Raw genomic sequence first — 14,695 nt, forward strand, 5'->3', positions numbered from 1 at the left:
GCCTTCCCACAGGGCGAATAAGGCCCTGAAAGGATCCCTCCTTGTCACTTGCCTCCCCGCAGACCTTTTGCTCTGCCTTGGTTGTTCCAAGCCCCTCACTGCAGCTGTGACCTGGAAGGAGGGGAGGGACACCCACCTTCACAGCTTTACACAGGCTTTCATCAGAGCTGGCTGGGTGGCGCCCTGGAGATAAGAACTATTTTCCGAGAACCTGGACTTACATCCTTGTGTGATCTTTACACCTGACTTCACCTTCCTGAGCCACAGGTCCGTAACTGCAAACCAAGGCCAGTGATCCCTGCCGGCGTGACAACTGAATGCACTAGCGCGTGCCCAAGGCCCCGCTGAAGTTGAAGACAGGACGCCCCAGCCAGACTGCACCTCATGCCTCTCTGTGTTCTTGCCATTTCCCACTGCGCCTGGCACACAGGAGCCCTTGATTAAGTGTTGATCAAGTAAAAGAAGGAAGTGACCTCTTTGCATGGAACTGTTGTGTGTTTGTGGGATGACAATGAATAATGTGGGTCCGCCATGTATCAGTGATCACCGCCTTTTCTTTGTGGACGCAGGCACTACTCCTACCACTCCGTGCTTGACACCCCGGAAAAAACACCTGAAAAAAATAATTTCACTGTAAATGCTTTCAGTAGCAAACCTATTAGGTAGGAGAACCAGCTAGTTTATGGTGGATATCGGAGCGCTCTGGAGAATGCAAGGGGCACCAGTAGTAATTATTCCTGGACAACAGGGAGAAATCATGACCATCCAGGAAGACTTAAATGTTTGGCCTCTTACTCATGGGGCCCTGTGTGGCTCAGAATTCCCTGGGGAGAGAGCCCCAAAGCCTCAGATACTCCAAACTGACCTGACTCCCTATTCTCTGGGCAGACCATGGAAGGTTACCCTCCCTTTCCATCACCGCCACCCAATCCACTTGGTGCTGGGTTCCAGCAGTTCCTGAAGTTTCCAGGTTCCTCACTTTCAACTTCTAGGTGACCCTGACCCCAGCCTTCCACTGCCCTGAGAATGGTCTAGAATTTTCATGCCGCCCCAAACATAAACACCTGTGGCCTCTGCTAAGCATCCAAGATGGGAACTGAGAAAGTGATCCATACGGAAAGTGATCCATAGATCTTCCAATGCTGGTTTAGCTCAGGGATTTTTCCAGGGGCTCCAAGGGTCTCTCATTCCTTTCACAGGCTTGTAACTGGTCCCTCTGCTTCTCGTCTTTCCCACCTTTGCTCTCTTCTCAACCAAGCAGCCTGGGTGATCCTGTAAAAATATAAATCAGACCATGTGTTTCATCTGTTCAAAGACAATGGCTTCCCATCTCATTCAGAGAAAAAGTCAAGGTCCTTGACAAGTCCATAAGGCCCTATCTATCTAGCCCTTACTTATCTCTGGCCTTATCTCCCAGGACTCTCCAGCCACACAGGTATCTCCTTGCTCCTCAAAAACACAAGGAATGATCCCACCTCAGGGCCTTTGCACCTGTTCTTTCTCCCCTTGGACCACTTTCTCTTTACAAAGCATATTTCCCTCATAACCTTCAGATCTTTTCTCCGTTGTCTGCTTTTCAAAGTCCTTTCCTGGCCACTCTATAAAAATACCACACAACCCCTTGACACTTCTGTCCCTCTAACCTACCTTCTCTCCTTAGCACTTAACACCAGCAAACAGACAAGAGAGATAGATGGATAGACAGATAGATAGATCACTTATCTTGTATATTGTCCAACACTCTCAAGTGAGGGCAAGGGCACAGAGGGCACTCTCTGTGAGGGCAAGAATTTTCATTTGTTTTGTTCTGGGCCATATTCCAGTACCCGAAACAGCACCTGGCATATAGTAAATGCTCAACAAGTATTTGTTAAGTGAATAAAGGACCGACTTAGAGGAAACACAGTTTGGAGGTCAAATGTCCAGGCTTCAAATCCTGGTAAAAAGGCCTGGATTTGAATTCTGGCTTTCCCACTCATGGGCTGTATGAGCTCAGGCAAAGCCCTTAACCATCATTTCTGTGAGTCCCAGTTCCCCTACATGAAACAAGGGATGATACACACTGCCTTCCGGGGCTGTTGAGAGCATTAAGTCTGATTTTACACATAAGCCATGTCCTCTTTCAAAACCTCTGAGCTTGGGCGCCTGGGTGGTTCAGTTGTTAAGCATCTGCCTTTGGCTTAGGTCATGATCCCAGGGTCCTGGGATGAAGCCTCACATGGGGCTCCCTGCTCCATGGGAAGCCTGTTTCTCCCTCTCCCACTCCCCCTGCTTGTATTCCCCTCTCTCACTGTGTCTCCCTCTGTCAAATAAATAAATACATAATCTTAAATAAATAAATAAACAAATAACCTCTAAGCTTGTAAATAGCAGTATTGTTACTACTGGGGATTGAGAACCAACACAGCATTATGGGGCCATAACTGGCAAATTAGCATCTGTTCCCTTTAAGTAATAACCCACAGTTTCTTTCCATATTGCAAGTTCTTATCCTATCCCATCTCAGGGCCCTCCTTTCCTGAACCAATGTCTCCGCAGGCGAATGGGGCAGGGTTTCTCTGCAGGCACCCTTGGTCAACACAAACCTCACCCTGCTTGCACCTCTGAGAGCGTCTCTCCTAAATCTCGGGATGCCCAACCTCTATCCCATTCTCCATCGCCCCGGACAGACCCCAGGGTGCTAGAAGGGTTGCGTGGGGAAACAGAGGGAAGGATAAGAGGTGGAGGGAGAGAGTATGAATATATGTGTGAGCCAGTGGGGGAAGGGAGAGCAGGCCTTGCCATCCCCACCTGCCAGCTTCCTGTCTTTGCTTACTGATAAATAGGGGATACTAGTGGCCAGATTTTCCATTCCCCCCATCCCGGCACCCGCTGTCACTCAATTAAAAAAAGATAGAGGGCGAGGGCCTGGGGGAGGGGCTGAGGGCTCCTGTTATAAAGCCTGTGTGGCCAGGATGTGACAACACTAAGCCTGGCTTGCCTGCTCCTCTTCCCGTTGTCCCTAGGCAGGTTTAGCTGCTGACAGCTGCTTGGGACTCTGCCGCCAGGCCCTGGCCTTGGGAACTCGCTGCCTCTCCCCTTTCTCAGTGCCTGCGGAGCCACCACCCCTCCATGGCTCAGAAAGAAGAGGCCGCTGGGGCTGCTGGGGCCGCTGCAGCTGCCGAGCCTGCCGCACCCACTTCCCAGAATGGTGAGGATGTGGAAAATCTGGATGACCCTGAGAAGCTGAAGGAGCTGATTGAACTGCCTCCCTTTGAGATTGTCACAGGGTAAGAGCTGGGTGTGGTCCGGTTGCCTCCTCCCCAGAAGAGTGTGGGCTGGGGGCAGGCTGGGGAAATTCAGGATGGGAACAGAAGAGGTCAGGGTCACAGTCCTGCTGCCAGGAGTCTACCATGCATGGTAGGGGCTACAAGGGGGGACAGCAGCAAATCTCTCTTGGCCTCTCAGGCAACACCTACGCCCAGGGGGAGGTAGGAGCAGCTCCCCGGAGACAAGGCCCCAGAGGCTCAGGCCTCCTGGTAGCGGGCTGTCACCTGCCTCTCTGGGTACAGGCTGTCTAGTTCCAGGGAATTGGATAAGGACATGGGATGACCCAGACAAATTTAAATATGGTCCCGGTCAAAGTACCTTCTCCCTCAATTCTCCTCGCTGCTGAGTGGGGGTCTCCTCTGTCTGTATGGCTCTCACTTTTCTCTAGAGCTTCTCTCTGGAATGGAAGATCCTAAGACAGGGAAAACAGATCCGCTCTTCCCTAAAGCTGAGTGAGAAGCTTTTATTTTTTTTCATATTGAATCAAGTCTGCCCAGGGGTTCTCCACATCTGCCCCAAGGGCAAGAGTAGTTACAGTGCAGGTCATCATCCAGGCCCAGGAGCTTCTGGCCAGAAGAGGTATTCTGCCCTTGGCCAAGCACCAAGGAAGACAAAGGACCCGAAGCAAAGGGTCTCCAGGCCCCAAAGGGGCCTACGTACAGGATCCCTCTGTCTTGTCCAGATTATGCCTTCTCCAAGAATAAAACCAAGTTGTCCTTCCTCCTCTTTCCTCTCTGTTCCTTTTGCAAAAGACCCGGCAAAGTTTGTAGGCCAAGAATAAGAAGGGACTACATAGGGCCACATTGCCTCCCTCAACCCCAAGGCTTCCATGATGGAAATCGCCAACAATGCCCACAGGCAGAGTAAGATCCACACTAGGAGAAATTTCAGGAAGAATGGAGGCATGGTGCCCCCAGGGGGCAGAGGAGCCCCGGTGGTCCTCCAGACTTGCTGTTTTAAGCTTGGCAAGTGATTTTCCAGCCCTGGCCTCAGTTTGGTCATTTGTAACATAAGGAAGTTACACTAAGTTGATCCTCAAGGTCTCTTCCAACTCAGACACTTTCTGATTTCTAAGAGAACCTGAGGGAAAAACGCACCGTAGTTCCTGAGGGAAGAATTCAGACAAGAGCCTGGAACTTGCATTCATCCGTGCTCAACAAACGAATGTCTCCTCTTTGTCCTAGGATTAAAGAAACAGCAGAGGACAGGTTAATATAGACCTAGGGAAAGCCTAGGGCTACCAGGTCAGGAGAGTCCACAATCCCAGTGGTCCTCTATGGAAGGAGATCCTTTTCCTCACCCCTAAGCCTGCTGGTCCATGCTGCCCTTGGTTACACACAGGCACGGGCACACCCACTCTGCCCACAGTTGCGGTCTCCCCAGCACAGTGGCAGGATAGGTCTGGAACAAAATTAGACTATGTCCAATTGAACATGCTTTGGGTTCCCAGGGGGTTGGTCATAATGGTCAAATCTTCTGATGCAAGTTATATCCACCCAGAGCTTTATGATCACTGCATGCTTGCATACGTGTGAGCCCATTCAACCTTCAGCACAATGCTGGGGATTACTGCCACTCTACAGATGGGGAAACTGAGTCAGGGAGCTTGCATGATTTGTTCAAGACCACAGAACCAGTAAGTAGCAGTTCTTCTTCTGACTCCAGCCAAGTGTTCTTTCCATGGGGCTCTTGTTCATTCCGGGTCCCAGATTTCCCAAACAGGGTTCCACCTATCTCCATCTGTGAGGCAACGGGGCTCAGAGGCTTCTCTGACCCAAGGCACAGAAAAAGAGATGCAGCAGGGCAGTTTTCTGGGTCTCTGACAGTAGTTCAGGAGGGAGGTGGAGCTCTGAGTGTTTCCTGGCCACAAGTAACAGCTGTGGAGATCTGTCTCCTGGGCCCCTCTGGGTAAACAGATGGCTTAAAATAGCCCAGAGGTGTGGCTGTGGCTGTGCAGAGACAGGATGAGGGAACAGCTTTCCCCTTCTTTCCTCTCCAGATGCCCTGGCATCAAGGGGGTCAGCAAAGTAGCTCCTCTCCTAGCCGAGACTCCCAGAGGGGATGAGTCTGTCTGTACAGCTTCTTAGATTTGGGCTGCAAGCTAGCAGAAGAGCAGACAGGTTTTGAGAACTAGTCAGGAGTGAGGCAGGTGTACTAGGTAGGAATAAGAAGATATGCCCCACTTGTCAAGATTCTGGCTTGAATAGGGCACTTGGGATAGAAAGAAGACCTAAGAACATTAACAAAATTACATAATAGAAAGTGCTAGAAAAAGGTCTAAAACTACAGTAGTGTACCAAAGCCAACTCACGATGACCAAGAATCAATTGTGCACATCCCTTTCCAACTCTGTGTTCAGTGACTTCATGTTGGTTTCTTGAAATCTCCATAGTAGGAGTGTTTACAAAGATCAGCAAACCTTAGAAATGAGTATTTTCTTTCCTCCCTTTCTCCCTCCCTTCCTCCTCTCTCTTTCTCCCTTCCTGTCACAGAGCTGGTTGTTAAACCAGCACACCAAGGAAAGAAAGAGCCCTCAAACTACAAGAAGAAAAGTAGAGAGGATTGTGCTTAAGATTCAGCTCTGAGGGGTAAGATTTGAGGCCCAGAGAAGCCACCACCCAACAGTACCAGCCTTAATTTCTGGAGTGTTGACCATTGTCCAGACTCTGAGGGGTGGGGTTACTCGACCTATCCTCCAGATGAGAAAACCAAGGCTCAGAGGGATGAGTAATTTGGCCAAAACTAATGGATGGAGTAGGGCATAAACCCCAAGACTGTCTGACTCCAAGTCACCACACTGCATCTAAAAAAAGCCATAAATGGGAAGTTTCTTGTATTTGACAAATATTTACGGAATAGGAATCATTTGTGTGCTGCCTGTTTTCCCCACGAGGACAGGGACTTTTAACTGCTTTATCTCCAGCATCACGAATAGTGCCTGGCTCCTAGTAGATACTTGTTAAATAAATAAATGAACTAATGAATGAACTCCTATCGTCTGGTAGTCTTTCTGCCAGCCATTAGGGTAAAGAACTAGCTGTGCGGAGGGTTTCTGGGAGGAGAGCAGTTCGAGATCTCTGAAGAGCCAAGCGCGCTCAGCATAGAAGAGAATTCCTCAGATCCATGCCTGCCTCTCAACTCCCGCATGCTTTAGGGAAGATCTGGGGCACCAGAATTAGTTGTCTTCTCATCTTTCCACCCAGGTGATGAGCGACTATGGCTCTGCCCAGCAGGACCTCTGGCTGGGTGTTTGTCTTTGTTTGTTTCTAGTTGTGTTGCGTATGATTTGCATCATGCTCAACCTGCAAGCAGAGGGATTGATATGGAAGAGAGATAAATGGCACCGACTGTGACTGTCCTTTCAGCTGCTTCTTTAGCTGCCAGTGGTTTACTCAGGTCACATGGAGAGAAAAGGCAGGGTTCGGAGGAGAAGGGACAGCAAGGAGTGGCCTTTGACTCGGCTGTTAATCCTGCAAGCCTCTCACACCTCACCCTGGTCTCCAAAGCATGCTGGGGAGGCTTGTTCCAGGGAAAACCAGAAGACAGCCACTGACTCTGGCCACCCTGGCCTCCACTGAGGCTGGGGGAAACTCAGAGCTCCAGTGTGAAGACAATGCCTCCCAGCGGAAAGGCAGGGGCTCAGGGCTTGCCTAGGGCGGAATCCTATCCAGAATTACAACCCTAGAGCCAGCGGCCTGGCAAAACCCATCTGGGCTGTTAGAAGTCTGCTTCTTTCCTCCTTCTTCCTGGGCCCACTCCTTAGCATCCACTTTGCAAGTGGTCTGGAAAAGGGAGAAGGAGACGGAAACCAGCACGTCTGCCTCTTTTAAGTAGATCATGAGAGATCTGGTGAGAAAATCTGAACCAAGTCAACACTCAATGATCTGTAAGTAGATTTTTCCACTCTGTGGATCATTTTGGAGCAAATGTTTCATCTCAGAGCTTCTACTATCGTCCAGGTTGCTCTCTTTTATGTATAGATTTATGCTTAGGGAGTGCAAATATTTTAAAAATGTGAACGAAATATTCACAACCCTTGTCCCTCCACCAAGTCAACAGTGTTCTAAATGGTCTTTCCCAGAGATTAGGATTTTTGGTTTCCTGCTTAGAGAATTGCAAGACCCAGGAGGCTGGGTCTCAGCAGATGAAGTGTGAGTGACACGTCTGCAGAAAGTATGAGGAAGGAGTGCTTGAAGAAGCAGGGGAGGGCGAGGAATAACCCTCTTGGTTTTTGTGCCTGATATTGTGACTGAATCCAGGTGAAGAAATCTGTTACTAGCATGTTTCTCCCGACCACCACTCCAACACGCAGGCACAGGCACACCCCATTTCAGCAGGAAAACACCCGCTGGGGGCAGAATAAAGGCTGTAAGTCACTACAGTACTCAGGCATCATGCTATTAGAAAAAAGAAGAAAAGATGTTTGCGATTATCTAAGAAATTAGTGTCACTGTTTTCCTTTTTTCTGCTAGCAGGCATAACAGTGTTGACTTATTTTGTGATTCTATAAAATCACCCGAGGGGGCCATGTTGTCTAGTTCCCTGGAGAGATTTCAGAACTTTTCCACCTCTGTTCTCCTGGGTCCTCTCCAGGGCCTGGCTGTTTCAGCCTGTGGGAGGCCCAAAGAACTTTATTTGACCTTTATGTTCCTTCTGGAAAAGCAAGAAGCCCACTGAGAAGCCAAGAAAGCCCAGTTTTTGAGCAAGCCCAAAAGAAAGACTGGGAGCCAAGACCCTCCCTGACTTCTCTTTTCTTCTTGAAAGTATTTCCCTTCCTTAGGCAGCTAGTCCAGAAGCCTCTGCTGAGGCATGGAGTAGACTATGGGGCTGCCTGCCAGAGGGGAGGGAAACCGGTATTTATAGAGAGGTGAACTTTCTTCCTCTCCCTTGGGTTTCAGGTTTCTCATGGTCCTCTCCTCTTGCAAAGGGAAGAGGAGGAGGGGAAAACATCAGAGCTTAAGAGAAGCTAGGAAAAGCAGCAGCCTCAGACCAGCCAGCCAATTTGCAATGGCATGCTGGGCCAAATTCATGGTCTTGGCTGGGCTGTATTTGGCAAAGTTGGAGCAAAGCTTTTGGGAGCTCCAGAAGGAAACCTGGGGTGTGGGGGGGGGGTCACACAGGCAACTTTGGGGATGCCCCAATCAACCACACAGTCATGAATACTTCCAAGGGTTTTGCCTGAGAATCCATCATACACACGGCTCTGGACTAGGCTTGGGGGCAGGGGATGTCTGGCAGAAGGCCTTGAAGAGCACAAAGTGTTTGGGCAAGAAAGGTAAGCTCTGTGCTTCTCAGCAGAAAAAATAAAAAGCCATTCCAGGAAGTGAAGGGACCATTTAGCAACTTGTAAAATCCAGGAGTGGTCTTATAGTGTGAGTTTAATTGGGGAGAGCTCAGTATGAGTGAACTCCCAACAGGGATTGAAACAGGAGAGGGGAATCATGGGGCCATCCATTCTTCCGAAATGTTAAGTAAATAATAAACACATCCAATCAGGGACAGAGGGGTTTAGAGAGCTAAATATAGTACCTGAAGGAATCCTGGGGCCAGGTCCTCAAACATATCCATCTCCACAATGGAAACTTAACTTGACAGGAAGAGATATGGAAACTTGGGTGGAGACAATTTTATGGTGGGGGCAGGGAGTACTGCAAGGAATAGCTCATGTTCACACAGCTCTTTGGCACCTGCTGCTTATCCCTAAGAAGCCAAGGCCCTGGGACACCCGGGAGTTCCCTGTAGTCCCACGAGTTAGAAAGGGAAGGCATGTAGAGAAGTAACAGTGGGGTTAATGGTTGCCACAGGATAACTTCTGGGGCAACCACAGAGATTACCTTTTTTAAAATTTTATTTGATTATTTATCTTAGAGTGAGCACATGAGGGGGGAGGGGCAGAGAGAGAGGGAGAGAGAGAATCTTAAGCAGGCTCTCCACTGAGCATGGAGCCCATCAGAACCACCCAGAGGACTTTAAAATGTCAATGCCTGGGCCCCATACAAACCCAATGAAATCAGGATGTCTGGAGGGGAGCCCAACGTGGGGCTTGATCCCACGACCCCATGATCATGACCTGAGCAGAAGCGAAGAGTTGGGAGCTTAACTGAAAGAATCGACCCAGGTGTGCCCCCAGAGATTACATTTTTTCAAAAAGAAAACCCCCAGAAATGCCTGGGTGGCTCAGTGGGTTAAGCCTTTGCCTTTGGTTCAGTTCATGACCCTAGAGTCCTGGGATTGAGTCCCACATCAGGCTTCTTGCTTGGCGGGGAGCCTTTTTCCTCCTCTGCCTGCTGCTCCCTCTGCTTATGCTCTCTCGCTCTCTCTGATGAGTAAATAAATAAAATCTTTAAAAAAAAGAAAAGAAAAGAAAAGAAAACATTCAGCCTCCCCATGCCAGTACTCAATCCCCTCCTCTCCTGTGATATTTTCAGTCTCTCCTGTGAAAGCCTCCTTGTTCCTCTTGGCCTCCTAACCTGAAAAAGGCTTCCCTATTTTAGAGAGATGCAGACATACATAAAGATAGAAACGATAAATTCTGATGCCCTCTCTAACCCCTTTTGAAACCTGGATCTCTCTTCCTTCTTACTACTGAACTTTCTCCTAAACTTGGCCTTTTTCTGCTGGTTTCATTTCCTAATCATCCATCCCACCCTCGAAGCCACTGGACATAGTTATCACCAAGTCTGGCGTCCTAAGACACCAAGCAGGCTTGCTTCAGTTCAGGCTTTTTCCCAGCCTCGCTCTATCTGCCTAAAGCTACCATGTCATCTTCCATGGACATCACTTTCATTACAGCTTTCTTTATTCAGGAGCCTGTAACAATTCTCTGTTGCCCTCTGAATCAAGGCTAAATGTTAGGGAACCTTCATCCCACATCCTCCATGCTCCCTATGCAATTTAAAAAATCAGCAGTTTTCGAATGCTCTTAGCTAGAGTCGAGCTGCTAGATTAGAAGCATCTGGAGGGCAGAGGCCAAGTCTTTTATGATTTTGAAATGACTATACAAGCTATAGCATACCAAGGTGCTCTCAAAGATTAAAAAAAAAAAAAAAATCTTGGACATTCATCATGTGACAACCCCTTCACCTGCAGGAAAAGCCAGACTTGAGAAACAATTACTGGAAGGGCACTGAGTGGTGGGCCGAGCCATGCCTGAGATACACTAGCAGTGAGTGGCAGGGAAGAGAAATGGAAGCAGGAAATGTTCTGCAAAATCTTTGTCTTCTTCTAGCAGGAGAGATTTTATATGCTTGCTACCTTGTAAGATTACTATTAGAACACTGCTTTTCTAACCTGGCTGCCTGTTAGAATCACCTGGAGAGTGATTTTTTGTTTGTTTTGTTTTTAAATACTGGTGCCTGGGTCCCCTCTAGACATTCTGATTTCATTGGTTTGGTGTGGGGCCCAGACTCTGACAAGTGCCGAGTCCTCTGGGTGGTTCTGATGTGTCGCCAGGTGAAGTAGTGACTCGTTCAGAAATGTAGGAGTGTGCTGTGTGTTGGAGGGATGATGGAGGGTTTGGAAACCTTCCCTACTGTCTCCGTACTGAGGTGACTGGAACGTGCACCTCCAACTTCTCTCCTCTTCTCCAGATAAACCCTTCTGTATTCCCTCCTTTTTGTTGTTGTTGTTGTCCCTGTCGTCAGCCTGGGCAAGGCCTGGTTTGACAGGAAGGGCCCTCGTGCCCCGAGGCACCGAGTTTGGAGAGCCACCTGCTCCCCGCTGGTCTGAGGAACAGGAGCTTATCCCTCTCCCTTCTCCCGTCCTTCTGCCCCCTCCTCCCACAGGGAGAGGCTTCCCGTCAACTACTTTAAGTTCCAGTTCCGGAATGTGGAGTACAGCTCCGGGCGGAACAAGACCTTCCTGTGCTACGTGGTTGAAACACAGGCCAAGGGAGGCCAGGTGCAGGCCACCCGGGGGTACCTGGAGGACGAGCACGCCACCAACCACGCCGAGGAGGCCTTCTTCAACACCATCCTGCCCTCCTTCGACCCGGCCCTGCGCTACAACGTCACCTGGTACGTGTCATCCAGCCCCTGCGCAGCCTGCGCCGACCGCATCCTGCGAACCCTCGGCAAGACCAAGAACCTGCGCCTCCTCATCCTGGTGGGGCGCCTCTTCATGTGGGAGGAGCCCGAAGTGCAGGCCGCCCTGAGGAAGCTAAAGGAGGCCGGCTGCCGGCTGCGCATCATGAAGCCCCAGGACTTCGAGTACGTCTGGCAGAATTTTGTGGAGCAGGAAGAGGGCGAATCCAAGGCCTTTGAGCCCTGGGAGGACATTCAGGAGAACTTCCTGTACTACGAGGAGAAGTTGGCGGACATCCTGAAGTAGGCCTCTGGGCCCAGCCTCACGTGAGTCATGGCGCCACGGCTGTGTCTGTCACTAAGGTAGAAGGCTGGAGGGCAGGTGGGATGAGGGGTAGGTTTGGTTTGTCGCCCTACCCCGACGAACTGCATTTCTCTGCTTTCCGTTGGCTGTAAAAACATTTTAGGAGACCCCATTTCCTCTTCTCTTTCCTCAGTTCCTCTCCCTAAACCCTTTTTGCTTCTACCCTTTTGTATCCAATGAAGTTTTCCCATACATTGGAATACTCAAGGTGTTGACAGGAATCTGAAAGCTTTGGTGAAACATTATGGCTTGCTGTGGTCAGACCTGGGTGGTGCAAATACCTGTTACTGAACAGCAGAGAGGAGCCCTCACTCCATAAGCATGCCCCCATGGGCACGAGTCCAGACTTACTCTGGACACCTTCTGGACACCCTACCCTGACCCCTTTTGCAAGTTTACCCTTCCATTCCCTGTAATAGAGGTTTTTCATTCGTTCAGGGACATTTTTTTTTTTTTCCATCTTTGGTACTTTTGAAAGTCCCCAAATGGATTTGTATTCAGCTTATTTATTTATTGCCAGAGACGCTTTCATGTTTTCAAACAAATGGTTCCGCTTTGAAGGAGACCAGTAATTTGTGTGAATGTATAATGCAAGAACATTTTTCTTACTTTGAGAAGACTTCAGCACAGCTGATAAAAAAAAATGTGGAATTCAGGAATGGGGCTATCACAGCAACATGTTCTTTTATGCAGGAATGATGAAAGAGTTAAAAAGAGGTTTATAAATTAGCAGCTCAGACATAGCCTCCTACAGATATCAAGATGTGATCGGAGGACTGGAAGTAAAGATTAGCTATTTAAGCAAATAATTAGGACACAATTAAGGCCAATTTGGCCTCTTGCTGAGGGTAAATTAGACTCTCACACAAACAGGCCAATTACCCTCAGGAAAGAGGGTAAAAGATCCTTCACTAACTTTTTTCGAGTTTGGTCTGATCTAGTTTGTTCCCGTAGAAATGCTAAAACCAAGTCCCCCCACAAGGCCCGCGTTATGATCAAAATCCTCTAGAAAAAGAGAAAAGGGTCTTTTACCACCCTCTTCTCCAATTTCAATTCTGGAACAATTCACGTATTAATAAAAAATAAAGCAGCATGCTTCCATGAAGCTATTCAATTTATTTCTGGTGTCTCTCACTCTCAATATTCTTAAGAGAAGAGGTGGTGTCATAGACACGTTTTGGGAAATATCAGTGTTCTGGAGTATGATGTTGGCAGGTGTCTGCTCTTAGACATGCACACAGGGTGCCCGGTAATTCTTCACCTGAGCACTCGCCAATCTGAGAAGACACAATTTTAAGCCATTTTTTACAAAAAGTACCTATCCAAAGTAATAGGTCAAGTACATAAAATCAGATACCACTCTGAGTGGTGGTGAGGAGTCGTAAAAATAGATTTTTAATGGTGACCTCTGAAAATACAAAATAAACTTTTAAATTCCTTGAAGGTTTTATTAGTGTAGGTGTTATCACTGTAATTATAGAGCCTACATAGACTCTCCAGAATGATGACTGGTAGTTTAATCTTAACTATAGTATACTTTCTTCTTAAACACCTTTCAGAGCCACAGGCTACTTCTTCCAGCTGCCTAGCCAGCAAGTCCTGTGTGTGTGTGTGTGTGTGTGTGTGTGTGTAGTTGTTTTTCCATTAAGTTGAGTAATTAGATAGCTAAGTCTGCTATAAAAATTAAGCATTTCAAGGATTAAAAGGAGCTTTTAATTTTAGATAATTGAGGGTTGTATCTTATGCTAATGTAAATGGAAATAAAATAGATTAATCCGTTTGAGGGAAAAGTCCACTTCCAAGTCAAATTATTTTTAAATAAAATATTATTGGACATGTCCCACACTATAAGCCTCCTTCCGTTATTGTACATAACCGTATTATCTGGACCCATTAACATGCTTCCCTGTATGCTGTTATTCATGTTTCTGAAGGGAAAGGTTAAAATGTACCAAGTTAAAAAAAAAAATTTGGCATGAAATCGAGTTGTAATCTCAAAGCCCAAAAGAACAACTCTGCTTAATTAAAATACTAAGAAATGGGCATTTGCTAAAGAAAATTTGCCCTTTCTTATTCCATCTTTAAAAGAAAAATGACAGAATAGGACTTAACCATATATTTAACTCTAGTTAAAGTAGGGATCTTCTGGGGTTTTCCCTGTATGAACCACACCAAAACATGAACACAACACACCTAATGCCGGGTAAAGTGGCAATCACAGGAGAATGTGGAGGAGAAATTCAAACTTGCTTGGAGGGCAGACAGAAACCCTAGCTCAAAAGAAAATTCATTGCTTGGGGCCAGTGGGCTCTCAGTAACATGCTTTCTCTTTTCTCACTAAGGTCTGCCTGCTGCCACCAGGAGACAGCAGTGACATGTATGGCCATCTGGGACATGCCTGACTTCCTAATACCACTTGAGCTGGACAACATTGGACACCAACCAATCCTAATGCACAGGTCCTCCAAGGACTCCAAATACACTGTTCATGCTGTAAATCACTTAAGCCATGGCTCTCCCTAAGGCTTCTCTTGGGAAAGAGGAAAGTGAGTTGCAAAGAAAGAAACGGCAACCGTATATGGGCACCAGGCATCTGAGGGGCAGAAGGGCCTACTTATTTCCCCAAATGGGCTGCTTGAGAAGAACCTCAGACCCAAGGTCTGTGCAGATCTTTGAAATATGTCCAGAAATGCATTTTATGTGAAGTTGGATTTTTTTTTTAAGAAAGAAAAATAGCAACATTAATAAAAGTGGTGTGGTTTCTCTGTGAACAGGTTTTTTAAGGAACTCGGGCATTTAGAAGTTACTAGGAACAGTGAACTGTCCTAGGAATAGGGATGCTCCCAGGCTATGAGCCAAGCCATAATAGAAAGTGGAAGGGAGGCTTAACCCAGTGCTTGTCTAGGCAACACAGGATACTAACTCTCCCAGGCCGACTTCCCACCCGTCTTGACCTTTATCAAGTATTTTTTGAGATTACTTGTAAATGAGTGCCTCTTCC

The 14,695-nt window shown here is 47.7% G+C and overlaps 1 protein-coding gene across 1 annotated transcript; it reads left to right on the top strand.

Annotated features, from left to right (window-relative positions):
- The first annotated feature begins 3,096 nt into the window (after positions 1 to 3,096).
- On the top strand, positions 3,097 to 14,465 carry APOBEC2 (apolipoprotein B mRNA editing enzyme catalytic subunit 2). Its single transcript, XM_044237139.1, has 3 exons — positions 3,097 to 3,269; positions 11,094 to 11,657; positions 14,037 to 14,465. The coding sequence occupies exons 1-2, from the start codon at positions 3,112 to 3,114 to the stop codon at positions 11,635 to 11,637; spliced, it is 702 nt and encodes a 233-aa protein (XP_044093074.1). The 5' UTR covers positions 3,097 to 3,111; the 3' UTR covers positions 11,638 to 11,657; positions 14,037 to 14,465.
- Positions 14,466 to 14,695: the final 230 nt, after the last annotated feature.

The sequence above is a fragment of the Neovison vison genome, chromosome 1 (genome assembly GCF_020171115.1).
Source record: "Neovison vison isolate M4711 chromosome 1, ASM_NN_V1, whole genome shotgun sequence".
NCBI classification, from domain to species: domain Eukaryota; kingdom Metazoa; phylum Chordata; class Mammalia; order Carnivora; family Mustelidae; genus Neogale; species Neogale vison.